The sequence below is a fragment of the Aspergillus novofumigatus genome, assembly GCF_002847465.1.
Source record: "Aspergillus novofumigatus IBT 16806 chromosome Unknown P174scaffold_5, whole genome shotgun sequence".
Lineage (NCBI taxonomy): Eukaryota > Fungi > Ascomycota > Eurotiomycetes > Eurotiales > Aspergillaceae > Aspergillus > Aspergillus novofumigatus.
In genome coordinates this window covers 1206343-1219172 of record NW_020194278.1, presented here as the reverse complement: position 1 = coordinate 1219172, position 12830 = coordinate 1206343, and the positions used below count along the sequence as shown (strand labels likewise).

At 49.0% G+C, this 12830-nt stretch overlaps 8 protein-coding genes across 8 annotated transcripts; 5 read left to right on the top strand and 3 right to left on the bottom strand.

The window, feature by feature from the left end:
• The first annotated feature begins 1 nt into the window (after position 1).
• P174DRAFT_208597 (uncharacterized protein) lies at positions 2–587 on the top strand. The gene has a single exon (XM_024821338.1). It carries the CDS (start codon positions 123–125, stop codon positions 504–506), a length of 384 nt encoding a protein of 127 aa, XP_024681303.1. The 5' UTR covers positions 2–122; the 3' UTR covers positions 507–587.
• P174DRAFT_432092 (uncharacterized protein) lies at positions 563–1162 on the top strand (the record flags this gene model as incomplete). Its single annotated transcript, XM_024825730.1, has 1 exon — positions 563–1162. The coding sequence occupies one exon, from the start codon at positions 563–565 to the stop codon at positions 1160–1162; it is 600 nt and encodes a 199-aa protein (XP_024681302.1).
• A 475-nt stretch (positions 1163–1637) lies between these two features.
• P174DRAFT_421755 (Cnl2/NKP2 family protein) lies at positions 1638–2234 on the bottom strand (the record flags this gene model as incomplete). The annotated part of the gene is made up of 1 exon (XM_024824981.1): positions 1638–2234. One exon carries the CDS (start codon positions 2232–2234, stop codon positions 1638–1640), a length of 597 nt encoding a protein of 198 aa, XP_024681301.1.
• Positions 2235–3185: 951 nt separating this feature from the next.
• Positions 3186–4855, top strand: P174DRAFT_488875 (MRG family protein; the record flags this gene model as incomplete). The annotated part of the gene is made up of 5 exons (XM_024830797.1): positions 3186–3349; positions 3497–3728; positions 3839–4058; positions 4178–4222; positions 4278–4855. 5 exons carry the CDS (start codon positions 3186–3188, stop codon positions 4487–4489), a joined length of 873 nt encoding a protein of 290 aa, XP_024681300.1. The 3' UTR covers positions 4490–4855.
• Positions 4856–4907: 52 nt separating this feature from the next.
• P174DRAFT_461240 (ARMH3 family protein) lies at positions 4908–7315 on the bottom strand (the record flags this gene model as incomplete). Its single annotated transcript, XM_024829976.1, has 8 exons — positions 4908–5595; positions 5663–6073; positions 6130–6464; positions 6535–6647; positions 6712–6865; positions 6917–6997; positions 7057–7179; positions 7235–7315. The coding sequence occupies 8 exons, from the start codon at positions 7313–7315 to the stop codon at positions 4908–4910; spliced, it is 1986 nt and encodes a 661-aa protein (XP_024681299.1).
• A 774-nt stretch (positions 7316–8089) lies between these two features.
• On the top strand, positions 8090–9405 carry isa1 (Fe-binding Fe/S cluster assembly protein ISA1). The gene is made up of 2 exons (XM_024829045.1): positions 8090–8924; positions 8990–9405. The coding sequence occupies exons 1-2, from the start codon at positions 8225–8227 to the stop codon at positions 9025–9027; spliced, it is 738 nt and encodes a 245-aa protein (XP_024681298.1). The 5' UTR covers positions 8090–8224; the 3' UTR covers positions 9028–9405.
• A 138-nt stretch (positions 9406–9543) lies between these two features.
• On the top strand, positions 9544–10674 carry P174DRAFT_408475 (DSC3 family protein). Its single transcript, XM_024824171.1, has one exon. It carries the CDS (start codon positions 9669–9671, stop codon positions 10608–10610), a length of 942 nt encoding a protein of 313 aa, XP_024681297.1. The 5' UTR covers positions 9544–9668; the 3' UTR covers positions 10611–10674.
• Positions 10675–10939: 265 nt separating this feature from the next.
• Positions 10940–11681, bottom strand: P174DRAFT_504816 (v-SNARE protein VTI1; the record flags this gene model as incomplete). The annotated part of the gene is made up of 3 exons (XM_024831227.1): positions 10940–10959; positions 11035–11437; positions 11502–11681. The coding sequence occupies 3 exons, from the start codon at positions 11679–11681 to the stop codon at positions 10940–10942; spliced, it is 603 nt and encodes a 200-aa protein (XP_024681296.1).
• Positions 11682–12830: the final 1149 nt, after the last annotated feature.

Below are 12830 nucleotides of genomic sequence, written 5' to 3'. Positions count from 1 at the left end.
AATATCTTCAAATTTCCATGACTAGCGTGACCGGTGACGGATGATTGACCAACACGTTCACGAACTTCACTAGCGCTGTACAAGGCATTGATCGTTAGAGTGTTTATAAAACAGGATCTTCTATGACGCTTCTTCTGCATCTTGCCCATATCTCCTTTCTCAGGTGCTTTTCTCACACCAACAACACAAGCATATCTGGCATTCAGCAAACTTTGCGCCTTGTACAAGAGAAAAACGGTTCTCTGCATTGCGATCGACTGAGACTGATATGTAAGTTCAAGAGAAATGACAAGTCTGTATCTGTCGATCGCCTCGATTCCTTCTCTGTCGAACAAGCTGAGATTGCTAAAAGAGTCCAAACATGTTCCGCGTCTCTGCACCCGGATATAACTGACCTTTCCTTACCAGACGCGAGTGATCTTAGTCCAGAGTACTCCACTATCAAGCTGTTAGAGCTTCCCAAGGAAGTACGACAAAAGCCCTGCCATGTGACCGACTGCAAGTAGGCTAACAGTCGAACAAGGGCGAAGGCCACGCTGGTCAGAGACATACAATCGCAAACATGTCACACACTTCTTCCAAGACATGGATCTCAGACATAATCAAGGAAGTTGACAGATTCGTGAGGATTTCGAAAGACTCTCTGATTATCGCGCCCGAGTCGCCAAATGTCCCTCAAGCCTACTGTGAATGGCGTGAACATCGGGTGTCCATCAATCAAACGGCCCAGGAGGTCGAACCTCAACACCGCACACTTAGAGCCTCACAACGAGCCAGTCAGGCAAAAACCTCAATTCAGCCATTCGCTGGCAAGACGTTCAAAGACGCTCGATCTTCCGTGCTGGCAATGGAGACGATATGGCTGCCTTCTACGAGCTTCCATCTTGAACGGCCTGTTGCTCCCTGGCCATGCAGCAACGAGCTCACGAGCGACGGTACCATGAGAAGTATGTCTGGATATTCCCCCTTTTCTCCTCCGCCTAGGGTGCCTGGGAACGAGACCGCCCATTGGAGAAAAAGAGCCCCAATAAAGCCATACCCGTTCGATACTTTCGGAACACCCAATCTAGGACACATCGAGGGCGCGCCAGACACCGAAGATGAGATGGCATTCTTCGTCGGTCAGGCCTTGCTCGAGGAGATCAATATCGGCGAGTTCTAAACCGGCCCTGGCAGGACGGACGATTCTGGAACGCAGCAGGCTTTATGAGAACGAGATATGTGGATGCGGCGAGGACTCTCTTTGGTTTCTCAGTGTTTAAGGTGGTCTTGAAACTTGAGTGCACCTCGGTGACTGTCAAAGATTGTTCTCTTTTTTGATCAGATATCGGACTACTTGACGTAGAAAGGCCGTTCAGAGGCTGAATGTTGATCTTGTTTTCCAAACGAAGGGCCCGCAAGAGTGTGTTGAGAACCTTCTGTAGAAGATGTGCGAAGGTCATCCCCAGAAAAACATCTGGATCGTCTGAGGTATACTGGTAAGCTCCGGAGGGCAACAATATGTTAGCAGCCATCGCGTAGTTTGCGGGATGTTTGGCAAGCTGCGGTCCTCGAGAATGCTGTATCCCCAGGAAATACTACGGCGAGAGAAGGGATGGAGCGTTCCGTTATAGAAGCTCGGATGCTCGTAGCAGCATTCACTGCGATGTCTTACGATAGCAGGCTTGCTCGAGATGCTCGAGACCATCTATAGCCTCCTTTACCATCTCTTCACCAGATGACCCTGCAGGCCCTTGCATTTTGCCGTAACGCAAATCACTCAGCTCGCCAACTGTGGCGCTGAGTCCGGACAACACAGTTGCTGCCTCTTGGTCCATCTGGGAAATCTCATGCTCGATGTTTGAGCATGCCGTCTCCATTGCGGACAAAAGGCTGGAAATGGAGTGGTAATCGCTGGAAGCAGCATTAATCCCCTGACCAAAGAGCTGGACATCCATGTCCATTTCTCGGCGGTCATTCTCCTCCATGCCGTCAACGCCGGTCTTCATGAGTGCTTTTCGAAGTTCGGCCTTTTGGGTCTCTCCTTGACGGACTTCCTTGTCAATATTCTCATTGACCGTGTCCATGTCTTGCTCTCGCAATTGTTGCAGCTCACGGTAGAGGATTCTGATATGAGGATGAGCCCGCAGTTTCTTCGGAAAAAGATCCGTGAATTGTTGCAAGGAAATGATGGTTGGCAATGAAGCAGGTGAAAGCAGAAAATTGCTCAGAATGGATGCCTCAGATGGTGCCATACTGGAGTGATGGGAAGACAATAATAGTGGCAATGAGGCTTCTCTTCCTTCCTTTCCGTGTTTAGGGCCGGAAATGTATTCAGACTCGTCTGGTCTATTTTGCCAGTCTTCGACAATTATATTCCTGTCTTTTGTGTTGGTCTCTAAATCCAGCACAATAGGATGCTTGGCGAATAGGGATTAGGTGAAGCCAAGACGCGTCCTCAGATGGGTGAGAAAATTTCTGAATAACGCTTGGTAGATAAGTATAGAGATCCAAGGATATGAAAACTTATGGTGAATTCATAATAAGGATGCTGAATATTGTGCAACAATCAACAATTACTTTAAAGCACAGTTGTTCAAGAGGAAAAGAACGCCGGAAGGAAAGATTAGACGCGTGCAACTCTAAAAAGTCCGTCCATTTTTGGGTTCCGCTTCATTCTTACCCTCCAACCCCAACGCCTCTCTGTCTTTCTTCAGTCATCGAGATCTCAACCGCAATTCGGTCAGAAGCATTCATCTTCTTCATAGCAGTCATAAATCGGATACTTGCTTGATCTGACCCTGTCGTGTCTCCCGAGGAGGTGTTCGCCTTTGTACATCTGGCTCCGTGGGCACTGAAACCTTCGCGTCTAACGCGAACTATTTGATAAACGAAGCTGATATCTTCGTATCGTGATTCCAATCATTCTTCTACAAAGATCAAGTCTATTGCCTTCGTCCGCGTCTCATTGACACAATTACTGCGGCCAGTATTTGCTGATATCCCTGGTTGTGTTGCACGTGCTTCTGCGGATTCAAAGCCTGATTTAGGCTGCATTGCAGCAACATCCTCCTTGGTGTTTCATCATTCTCATTCTTATGCGAAGCCCGTGTTGGTGGTTAAAGCATACTACCAACTTCTCTTCCTCTCCTCCGGAAGAAGCAGACAACCTTTGATCATACCTCATCTATCCCGCCACATTCAAAATGGCGCCAGCAAGCCAATCTACTTATCAAAAAGACGAAAGAGCCCTCTGCTTTCATCATGAGATTCTTTACGAGGCAAAGATCCTCGACGTTAGGCACACCGATGCCGAGGACAAGACAAGTCCGTTCGAGTATCTAGTTCACTACAAGGGGTGGAAGAACACGTAAGTACGATTCTGTTTTCGCTTCTTTATGTTGCAGGTGGCGGGTCTCCTGCGCTCATGCTACTCTGTTGACCTGAGATGCGCGATCTTACCGCATGCCTTGAGTCACCCTTGGTACGTTGAATGGCTGTAGCTGACTTGATCAAGATGGGACGACTGGGTGCCTCAAGATCGACTCCGGAAATTTACGGATGAGAATAGGGAGCTCGCAACTACGCTCCGTCGTGAGGCAGAGGCTGCTTTTCGTCAGAAGAGCACAAAGACTACGTTGAAGAGAAAAGCAGGCTCCGATCGCGGCTCCGCCCGAGACAGCGAGGAGCGACAAACATCAGTTCCTGGTCGCGCGACTAAGAGGGCCAGAGACAATGAAATTGAAAAGGTAAGCAAAGTCCCTCCACAATGCAGACTGCTAGACATGCCCGCTATATCCTTGAGGCATACTGCAAGTCTCGCTGCTCTGTGCACATGACACTCACGATATGGCTACAGGAAGAACATTTCTATACACGGCCATCCGTGAGGATTGTAATGCCGGACAATTTGAAATCCCTCCTCGTAGACGACTGGGAAAATGTGACGAAAAATCAGCAAGTTGTTGCTTTGCCGGCCAAAGCATCAGTCAACCAGATCTTGGAAGATTTTATAGCGGAAGAGAAGCCCAAGCGTACAAGCTCGGCTGACCTGGATGTCCTCGAAGAAGTCATCATGGGTATCAAGGAGTATTTCGACAAAGCCCTTGACAAGATCCTGCTCTACCGATTCGAGCGCGAGCAGTACAAAGCCCTCCGCAAGAAATGGGAGGCGGGATCCGGCGAATATTCCGAGAAGGGGCCCTCGATATCTACGGGGCCGAGCATTTGACGAGACTTTTTGGTATGCTTCTTGATAGTTTGTTTTCGGAAGACCACTTACTTATTTATTCGTCCAGCAACTATGCCGGAGCTCATTGCGCAGACAAACATGGATCTCCAGTCCACCAACAGACTCCGGGAGGAGTTGTCGAAATTCACGCTCTGGCTCAGCAAGAACTCTGACAAATATTTCGCCACGAGGTACATGACTGCAACAAATGAGTACGTGGAAAAGTCAAGGGGTAACCCCAGTTCGGCTGCAGCAGCTGCCACGACGCGGCTCGTCTGAGCATGATGGGGTGGCTGGTGTCACTGAGGTATTTTCTTCGTATACGAATGACATCCGCCTGTCCAGGACCTTTGTTTGCGTTGTGTTTTTGGTTAACGTGGTGCTCATTTGCAGCGAAAGATAGCAATCAGCTATGCGCACCATGGTTTACCGTGTCTGCGCTTGTATTATTAGATCTAGAATTGGCCACTTTTTATCACGAATCCTCGAGAAAGACACAGCTTCATCACAACGTGCATTCTGGCGTCCTAGGCATACAAGTCAGGACCCAGGTCTCATTCATCGATTCTGGCCCTATAGCTATACAGGATGATATAATTTCAAAGTTGAACAACCAACTCAGCCATAATTACAGCCATATAGGCCCTTCGGGGCACCACAAGCATGCTCTTGAGCTGAGGTTGAACAGAAGGAATTTCTACGCAACCAATTGCCGGGCATCCTCCACGGCGCATCTGGCCGCCCGCTTCAATTCTGTCTTCCAGTCCGCCTCACGCCATCTCGTCCACGCACTCAACCCCTCAGGAGGCTGAATACTCAACGTGTCGTAGCCCTGCTTGATGATCCTGTGAACCTCCCGGGGCGAAAGATTCTTCTTCCGGTTAGCCGGGATCGGCACAGGATTCGGCGCTTCACCACCAGGTTTCAAGCTCGCGTCGACGTTCCTGTCTGGGTTGAAAAGCAAAGTGTAGAAATGGATGGAGACGGAGATCAGGGTGTCGATGGCAGCGACGTGGATGTCCTTGCTGGCGACTGTTGTGGGGTCGGGAATATTCGAGGCGGACGGAGCTGGGGGCTTGAGAGAGTAGACGTCGCGAAATCGAGTGATAATGGGACCTGTTTCGACGAGTTTGTAGAACAAGTCGTCGTAAGACGCCGGGTCTGGGAGAAAAGTGTCACCTGCGGAAACGCAGAATGCCACCAGGTCTACAAGGGAGGTGGTGAGAGTGGTAATGTTGGGAGAAGTTGACAGGTCCGACGCGTACGTAGTAAGGAACCGCATCAGGGAGAGCAGAGTCTTCCAGAGCTCCGACCAGTGGTATGTCAAACGGATTTTGTTCATTGATAGGTAGGTTAGAAGCCGAAGAAGGATGGCGATTGAATGACTTGAATGGCAGCGGAGATTAGCCCAAGCCCCCTGTTAGACACAAACGAAGAGGTGAGAGAATTTACCTGTAGATGTTGGCATCAAGGCGCCGCCGGAGATTATGGGAAATTGTATCAATCATAATGTCGAAGATAACAGTTGCGAGAACCCTGTCCCCGGTGACGAGCGGCAGATACGGCTGCCTTTGCCGGCAAAGGCGCACGTTTCTTTTCTCCCCTTCGCTGCAAAGCTGTTTACACAAGGCTGAATCTTCAGAAAGGATGCGAAGAGCGAAGAGGTTGAGCTCTGCGTAGTGTGCAACACGAGGGGATCTGTAAGCGTGCTGCAGCAGGTAGCTCGTAACAGAGAGAAAGCTGGCAAATGGAGACTCCTCGTTCTCTTTCTCTGGCACAGAGTTAATGAGGTGATACCCAAAGAGTTTATTTGCATTTGAAAAGTCGTAGGTGGCTAGAAGAATGGCTGCTTCCCGGGGCGGTCTGATTCCAGTTAGCCAACGGAGGAAATTTAAACGGAGTACCCAAAGCGATCTTACAGAGTTGCAAACATCTCCTTCGCTTCCTCAGCCGTTGGCGCCTGGCTTTTATTCCTCGTGCCTGGAGCAAGTCTTCCGAGTCCGAAGAAGACCAGAGTGCTGCTGAGTGTCCAGCCCTCAGGTGCATCGTCCTGTACAGCAACATAGCCGTTCCTCAAGGCGGCGCACGAAAGACCGACACCTTTGACGATCTTTTGAATGCTTGACTCGTTGACAAAATCGTCGAGGCGCAATTGATATGGGTTCTGAAACTCGAACTTATTGTAGTTCGCTAATAGACCAAGAAGGAGGAACGGCTCAAATATTTGAATAGGGGTATCGGATTCGTGCACAAACTTCGCGGAGTGTCAGCAAAATGCTCTCGAATGCAGCAACCAGAGCTATTATGGCTTAGTACGTTCATACCTTCATGAGGGAGGGGAACAGATCTCTATGGGTAAAGTACGAGACGAGACTCGTCTTATATGCGCCACTGGTAAGAGCAATGGCTACCCGGATCGCTTTAATCCGAATATCAACTGCACACTCATTAATGGCCATAATTCGGTCGACTTAGGCAGCCGCTTCTGATTGGGTACTCACAGCTGCTCCCATTGCGAATAATACCATCCAGAACGGCGACAAGGTTCGAGATGACATGGTCGACCTCATCAAGCCCGGCAAGGACAGTGATAACATCGGAGCTGGGATTGGTATACTTCTTCTTAAGCACACATGCTAAGAAGACTGTCAAGGTCTGGCTAAGGCATTAGAGCTTGAAGTGTAACTTCCCAATCTGCAAGCTCACCTCTAACGCATAAGCGTTCACAGGACTAACTCCCGAGTTGGCCTCCTTTATTGCACGCGCAAATAGGTGCTGGGTTTGAGCCTGGTACAGAGTCAGCAAGCAATATCAGGTTGGAATTTCCCATGGGGTTGACAAAATACCTGTAAGTGAAGAGTATCTTCTGGACCGATCCTATCTAGAATTAATGCAAGCTGGGCTCGATCAGGCGGCAACAAAAAGAACTCTCGCCAGAAACCTTCGGATGGTTCTGCAAAATCTGACGTCTATGGATAAAATAATTAGCGTGAGATGCAGAGGATTTGTAAATGAATCACATACTTGAAAGAGATTTTCATATAGTTGCACAATTTTAGGCTTGAAAGTATCCGGTCTACTTTGCTGTGTTAAGGGGGATTCCATGATGTTATACATGAGACTCCAAAAAGCGTAGAACCATTGCAGCAATACTGGGGAATCAAGTATAAGTTAGGAACTGCAATACAAAAGACGATAGAAAGATTCCGAATATATGTATATCCAATGTATCATAAGTACAAGTGTCGAGGCATAATAATAGTTGTCTCTAGCCATTTCTGCCTCTTTGGGCCAGAACACACTAGCCACATAATCACTTGCGTTGTCAGCAATAAGCCACATTTCATTGAATAACTATTCCTTATTGAGGAGAGTCAACGATATCCACCCCCTGAAGATCAGATGCTTTACCTCTTAATGATACTGTAAAAGCTTGAGAGACTCTACTTCCATGAATTTGAAATATTAATGCTGTCAAACAACTTGACCCTTGGTATTTGTATGACTTCGGTTGTTTTTGAGGATGTTCACATGATGTGGAAGTATTAATAGGCAGAGAGGAACTCTCAAACTAAGCATGATATAGATCAGTTGAGATAACAATCCTACTGAACAAGTTAATTTACCCTTTGGTCTCCTCAATATTGAAGTTGCAATCAAATGATATGCTGGTTTTACTGAGAGGCTCGACTGCCATCACATGATTTGTCATGATTTGTAGTGGCGCCACCTTCAGAGTGAAGTGTGAATGACATTCCCAGGCGGGATGCGTAGAAACACCTCAACGCTGATTGGCTGGTTGACTCATTGCCCATGAACTCTTTGCCGAACCGCCGACTCTCTTCCGCCTACAAAACAGAATCCCTCTCCCAAAGTACCCATTTCTCCATATTTGATGACAATTCCGCTCCCTGCAAGCAGCAAATCCATCGCAGATACAAAAGTATCTACCTTCGGTTCCTCATTATTATAGATCGCGGTCTTCTCCTTTGTATACATAGATTTGATTCTATCATGTCGTTCTACAGGGTTACTGTGCATCCTTCGGTGACATCATCCGCCACGATGTTGAGATGCGCGAGCAGACCATTCAATACACAATGCGCACAAGCGCTCAGGAGTTTCTCCTCGTTTGGAAATACATACCGGTCTTCAAAGCGTGATATGCAAACCGCTACCGCCTACCGACCCCATACCTTACCGTCTGTTTTCCCTCCTCCGTCCCGAAATGCCGGCACCCCAGACACATCTATCGCAGCAGAATTCCCATCAACTCCTGACACGACGATGCAAAAACAAGGACAGATTGAAGGCTATTCGAATGTGAGCCTGCGAGAAGGGGAAGCTCAGAAGTCGAAGCCTGTTACAACCGCACCCACCACAAGCTCGACACCCACGGAAAAGCCCCGAAGAAAATTACGGGCAAGAAAGGCAGCCATGAAGTTGACGCCGCTCGCGGTTGAGCAACTCCATAAGCTTCTGGCACAGCCAGACCCCAAATTTATTCGAGTGGGTGTGAAGAATCGGGGATGTTCTGGGCTCGCCTACCATCTCGAATACGTTGAAAAACCTGGAGCTTTCGACGAAGTTGTTGAACAAGACGGAGTGAAAGTTCTAATTGATAGCAAGGCTTTGTTCAGCATAATTGGTAGCGAAATGGATTGGCAAGAGGACAAGCTGAGCCGAAAGTTTGTCTTCCGAAACCCCAATATTAGTAAGTCCTCGTCACTTTTTACGCATCTTTACCACGATACAGTTCGTCTAACGTTGAAACTACAGAGGAGCAATGCGGATGCGGCGAATCCTTCATGGTCTAGGAACATCGTCTGTTGTAATGTTCACTTTTGCTACTGGGTTAATTGGGGGTTTATTCAGGTGCATTTGACGGCGTTACTGTGGCTTCTAACGATTTTCACACACTCACACATCTTATTTCTGGGCTTACGACTTTCTTTTACCGTTTACATGCCCCGGCAACACGAGGTTGGTAGTCGGCCCAGCTGTGCTCTGCGAGGACGGCATTTAGAAGGAATGACTGGGGCTTTTCCTATCTGGCATGGGATGCAGTCCTCTTCCGCAGAGCAGTTTTCCGGTTTGACGCTCGAGATATTTGGGCAGAGGTTACCAGGACCTGTCGAGCTTCAAACAGACTGTACATATACCTTAAGAATTATAATGAAACTATATATTGTGACTATTGTCTCCTGTCACCTGGCTTTTATTGTTGTTTTTTCCCCACAAGCGGATGTCTGTATATCACGTGAGGTCTTGGGAAGCGGAAATCTGCCGGTAGTCGTCATTTCGATCCGTCTCTGTTTGGCAGTATGCAGTCACTGACTATGTAATGGAGCAACGCGAAGGATGGATGGCAGACCGTGACCACAGTGTTTCTTCAGACTTGCTAAGCTGACTTTCAATCGGGCGGCGCTTTGAATTCTAAATACCCAAGAGTCAAGATATGACTTCCCCCGCATTTCTAACCCCAGATCCTACATGGGACGGGGATTCAGCAGATGGGCCTCTTCTCCTGACTGTCCGATTCTCTGCCTCGATTCCCGACCTTCCACTTGACATCCAGAACCCTGATATCACCACGGCAGCCGGCTTGAAGCAATTGATCCGAACGCACCTTCCACCGAACCTCTCATCACATCGCCTCCGTTTGATCTACGCTGGTCGTGGTCTGGAAGATGCCACCCCACTGAGTGTTTCTTTAAAGCTCCCACCTTCGCCTTCTAGAACTCCCGTCGCACAAGACGATGCTACCACGGCCAAGGGGAAGGGCAAAGCACCCGTCCGGGAGCAGCCCCGGCTCTACATTCATTGCTCAATAGGCGATATCGTTCTATCCGACGCCGATCTAGCGGCTGAGGCGGCAATAGCTACCACACTCCAGCAAGAGCAGACGGACGAGGCTTATACAGGTAGACAAAAGCAGCAACAGCAGCAGCAACAACCTTCGCCGTCCACTACGTCCGCCCCCCGCGGTTTTGATCGGCTGTTATCGGCAGGATTTACTCCTTCCGAGGTGTCGGCGTTGCGATCGCAGTTTATGGCTATCCAATCTGTATCGCGGACACCGGATACCATGCCGACTGGGGCGGAGCTGCGCGAGCTCGAAGACCGGTGGATGGATGAGGGATCATCCGCGATGGCAGCGGGCGTGGGAGGCGGAGGTGAAGGCATTTCCTTTGCAGATGATGATGGCGGCTTTGGGGCTGGCTCCCGAGGCGCCATGGACGACATGCTTTGGGGCGCGGTCATGGGGTTCTTCTGGCCTGTGGGCTGTGCCATGTGGTTGAGGAGGGAGGAGGGTGTATGGAGTTGGCGGAAGGGTTTGGCGGTCTTTGTCGGCGTTGTCATCAATGTTGCATTTGGCGCTATGCGCATTATGAATTAGATGGCTACTTCTGGGCTAGAAGCCTATTTTTTTTGGTGCTATTTTCTTTGCTACGAATGATACCCTTACGCTGAAGGAACGAACCAAGCGACCGATTGAGTGACAACTAGTTATAGCAGTAATATGTGGGACGAGTATTAATGCCTGGGATGCTATCATACAACGATCCATGTAGGAGTGCCTGCGCAAACAGAAACGAACAAGTCATGAGAGGATAATATGGAAGAGGAAATCGTATCTACGCCTGTCCAGAACCCGACGCTAATGGAACTTGCTATAAATGACAGCAAAAATCAACAGGACCAAAACAGTGATAATCGCGATCGTGATTATCCGATTCGTAGCCATCCTGTGAAAAGGGTAAAGTTCGAGATCAGCAACTTGAGATCAGAAGGGGTGGATTTCAAGGAGAGTCATTACCTACGGGCCATGCCCCTCAGAGTCTTGATGCTCGTATCTACATATCCTTCACTCTGCTGCAGCCCCGATCGCGCATGCTCGATGGTCTGCCGTTGCTGGTAGAGGTCGGCTAATGTATTGCGGCCGATATCCTCCGTTTCGAGCGCAATCCGCTGACTCTCCTGTAGACGGGCAGAGCTGCGTTCCAAACGCTCGGTGCCGGAAAGAAGCTGCTGCCTTTGCTCCAGATGTTCATCTTGTGGTTCGTCCGTGTAGCGGTCGCCAAAGAGCGCCCTGCGATCGTCGGAGAGCGATTTGAGCTTCCGCTTGGCTTCGTCGACGTCGGTGGCATAGTTGCGAAAACGAATGTTGACTTTTGACCGTGCTGCTGAGGGGATGTTCTGCTTCTCCATGCGCATTTGACCTAGCTGTGCGTATTCAACGGGATGTTAGACGAGATGTACAGGCGGCAGGCCAGGAAGCGTGACGAACCAACTCATTGGCCTCATCTAAGGCTCGTTCAGCCATTCTTATTGCTGATTTCCGCTGCTCACCACTCGATTCCGCAATCTGGTCCAGCTTCTGGTTCAGATCGGCCTGTACCAGCTTCAGCTCCGTCTCATAACTGCTGAACAGCTCAGAGCCGGCATCGGTGTCTAGCGGGTTCGACATTGTCTTCGTGAATCGCCGTGAACAAAAACCTAAAGGCAGGAGAAAGGCGAGAAGAGTATGACTGAAAAGATCTCGGCGCGACGGGCGAACAGGTGTTGTTGATAAGCGGACTGTGATGGATCTCTCCCACCTTATCTTCGTGGCGGGTCTCCCTAACGGCCGGAATTGTCTCCCAGGCGGAAGCGTTTTGAAAATTGGTAGGAAGTTGTCACTTGATTTGCAGCTAACACCCACATAAATTGATATAGCGATCGATCAACAACTTGTAGAACCGAATCAACGACGAGGAAAAAGAAAGAAGAGGCTGGACGATGGCAACTGCAATGACGATCGTTCATTGTTCGGCGATTAACCTCATTCCAGCCATTTACGAACACGTGACGACCAGCCGAGGGTGAAGTGTCAGAGGTAGAATAGAACAAATCATGTCTTCTCTTCACTTACTCCATTACTACTGTTACTCAGAGGGCAAATATTGGGCAAGAGCATACCTACTCGTACCCCTATCATGGGCTCAGTTCGTTGGATCCGCCAAAATACTTTTGTTTCCATTCCCGTAGATGAACGTCATAGCATTTCCCCAGACTGTCGAGGTACCTCTATTACTTTGTCACATTTTCACCTTAAATCCCATCGACTTATTGCCGTCTTCTCAGTTCGTCACTCCTGATAGCTTTTGACACAATATTCGAGATCACTCTCGGACCATCATCTTCATTGGTAATCATTGGTTGAGTCTCAAGTTGCTGTCATCTGATGTGGTCACACTTGAAACTCGCTCGTACAAAAGTGGAGGCTAACCGCCTCTCATAAACCCGCCGGCTGTTATCATCAATATCAACGTCTACAGATTCAATCTGCGTACGGCTGAATCTCCGATCTCATCTCCGATGACGTACTTTCACCCGATGAGAAACGAGGCACGTGGATGATCCTGGCAATGAGTAAGAAATCGGTATCCGAGGCTCTAACGCTCTCTCTTGGGTAGCACCCGAGTGCGCACATTGTCCAGGCCCTAGTACGGGTTGAATCGCTTCTCTGCGGCTTTGTGATGAAGCAAGCGCCTTCAGTATTACGTCCAAAGTCCTTAGCATCTTGCCTTTATTCGCTTTATTCGCTGTGGGCGAGCACTTCAGTTTTCGACCCCGA

Coding starts and splice junctions, on each gene's coding strand:
- P174DRAFT_408475 (XM_024824171.1), top strand. CDS start 9,669: ATGACTTCCCCCGCATTTCTAACCCCAGATCCTACATGGGACGGGGAT.
- isa1 (XM_024829045.1), top strand. CDS start 8,225: ATGTCGTTCTACAGGGTTACTGTGCATCCTTCGGTGACATCATCCGCC. Junction 8,925..8,989: donor CTTCCGAAACCCCAATATTA/GTAAGTCCTCGT, acceptor TTGAAACTACAG/AGGAGCAATGCGGATGCGGC.
- P174DRAFT_208597 (XM_024821338.1), top strand. CDS start 123: ATGACGCTTCTTCTGCATCTTGCCCATATCTCCTTTCTCAGGTGCTTT.